The following is a 1,894-nucleotide window of genomic DNA, read 5'->3' as shown; positions in this document are numbered from 1 at the left end:
TGTTAGTGATTACTTGATCAAATATTTGGCTCTTTAATTTCAAATCACAATCACCAATAGAATATATCAGCCTAATAAAAACATCCAACACAAGTGGTTCTAGATGAATTGGTTCATGTAAAACACAAGCAATTGAGTTGTTTTGTTTCCCACCTAAAATCTATACTTTTTCATTATTTTTTTCTGTAAAACAAGAAACCCTTCATTATTACATTTTCACCTACAATCACAAATCGATTTTTATACTATAATCCAACCAACCACTAACACCAAAATACCACAATATTTTCCCCAACCACATTCCATAGTCATTATTATTAATAATAGTAAATACTAAATTTATAGAAAAATGACTAATCAATTCATACTAATACTGTTTCGCCTCTCTTTAAAAGGCGCAGCAGGGCAAGAACAGAGGACTTGATGATCTTCATCAAATCCTCCTAATTCTCCTTTCGATCCCAAAACAATGCCACAATCTGGCTGGATAATCAGTTTCATCAAAGCGTTCCAGTAATCACACACACTCAATTTGCACAGATTTACATACAAATAGATATTCCGATAGTTACAGAGAGAGATAAATGAGGTGCAGGAAACATCCGGCCGATCAAAGCTGCTGCGTCGGCGTCTGCGCCTCCTGCCTCCGCGAGCGCCTCATCGCCGTCATCTCCGCGCAAGAGCAGGCGCTCAAACATGCGCTACATGATAGCTGCAAGTTCGATTCGCAGCTGCCGCAGCCTCCGTTGTTTCATCACTCCGTTTCACCCTACATTTCGAGGCGGAAATCGCACACCGGCGCCGCCGCGACGTGTCGCCCCCACGGCGGGCATCAGCTCTTCTTCAGCACTCCCCAATTGATGCCTCGCCGCTCAATTGCGGTCGAGATTGAGAAAAATTCGAGGAGTAGGTTTTCTTCTCTGTTTTGGGGAATTTTCAGATCGAAGCCGGGGAGGAAATCGGATTCGGGCGCCGATCTGGTTTCCGATCCTACTGTTTTGATCGATTCCTGCTCCGCTTCTCCGGTGTGGCTCCCTAGCATCATCCGCGGCCGCCGGAAGAAGAAGGGCTCCACGTTCTCAATCGACGAAACCGCGTTCGGAACCGGACTGAATCGCCGGAGGGGGATGTCGCCGGCGAGGAGCGCCGATCACGGCGACAAGCAATGTCACGGAGGAAAGAGCGGTTACTCGTCGGACTCACAAGGCTGGAGGCAGACGCCGACACCGGCGCGGCGAAGCGGAGGCAGAGCGGCGTCGCACGGTAAAAGCCTATCGAGTCTCACGTTGTGTCTGAGCCCGCTGGTGCGGCCCAGCCCGAACCGCCACTGGAATCAGAAGGTAGAGCCGCCTGAGACGGCGGTTTCCGCCGACCCAAGGACGACTCCGAAGGCTCACCTCTCCACGGCGGCGTCGTTTTGCAGAAACCGCTCCCGAAAACTCGCTGATTTCGGGAGATACCAATACGATCAAACCTGTTGACCTTTGACCACGCCTGCCGTAAATTACGTTTTTGCCCCCATACCTTTTTTTTAAAATGTTATTTGTGATTTTGAATTACTGTACACTGTTTGTGCTATAATTAGTTGAAAATGGAATTCATAGAAATATTTCTTATTTCTTATTGGTCGGAAATTGTTGCTGCTATTTTTCGAACGACGAAATAATGACGCAATTGCACATTGATGGGGTACGAACTAAACCCTAATGGCAAGCCCAATAACAGTGACGGCCCATCAGCCCAGAGCCCAAGAAAGAGTATCTGTTCGGCACCATAGAGTTCGGCACGACCAAAGAGTTCGGACTCAGCCTACAGCTCGGTAAAAGCCGACCAGTCAAGCTCTCCTCTCAGATCGGCAAGAGTTGATCGGTAAAGTCCAGCAGTTCGGTCTCAG

The 1,894-nt window shown here is 47.8% G+C and overlaps 1 protein-coding gene across 1 annotated transcript; it reads left to right on the top strand.

The window, feature by feature from the left end:
* The first annotated feature begins 584 nt into the window (after positions 1 to 584).
* LOC121765696 lies at positions 585 to 1,481 on the top strand. Its single transcript, XM_042161899.1, has one exon. The coding sequence runs from the start codon at positions 585 to 587 to the stop codon at positions 1,479 to 1,481; it is 897 nt and encodes a 298-aa protein (XP_042017833.1).
* Positions 1,482 to 1,894: the final 413 nt, after the last annotated feature.

Source organism: Salvia splendens, chromosome 14 (assembly GCF_004379255.2).
Source record: "Salvia splendens isolate huo1 chromosome 14, SspV2, whole genome shotgun sequence".
Lineage (NCBI taxonomy): Eukaryota > Viridiplantae > Streptophyta > Magnoliopsida > Lamiales > Lamiaceae > Salvia > Salvia splendens.
Note: the sequence above shows the minus strand (reverse complement) of the source record. Positions and strands in the feature narration are given on the sequence as shown.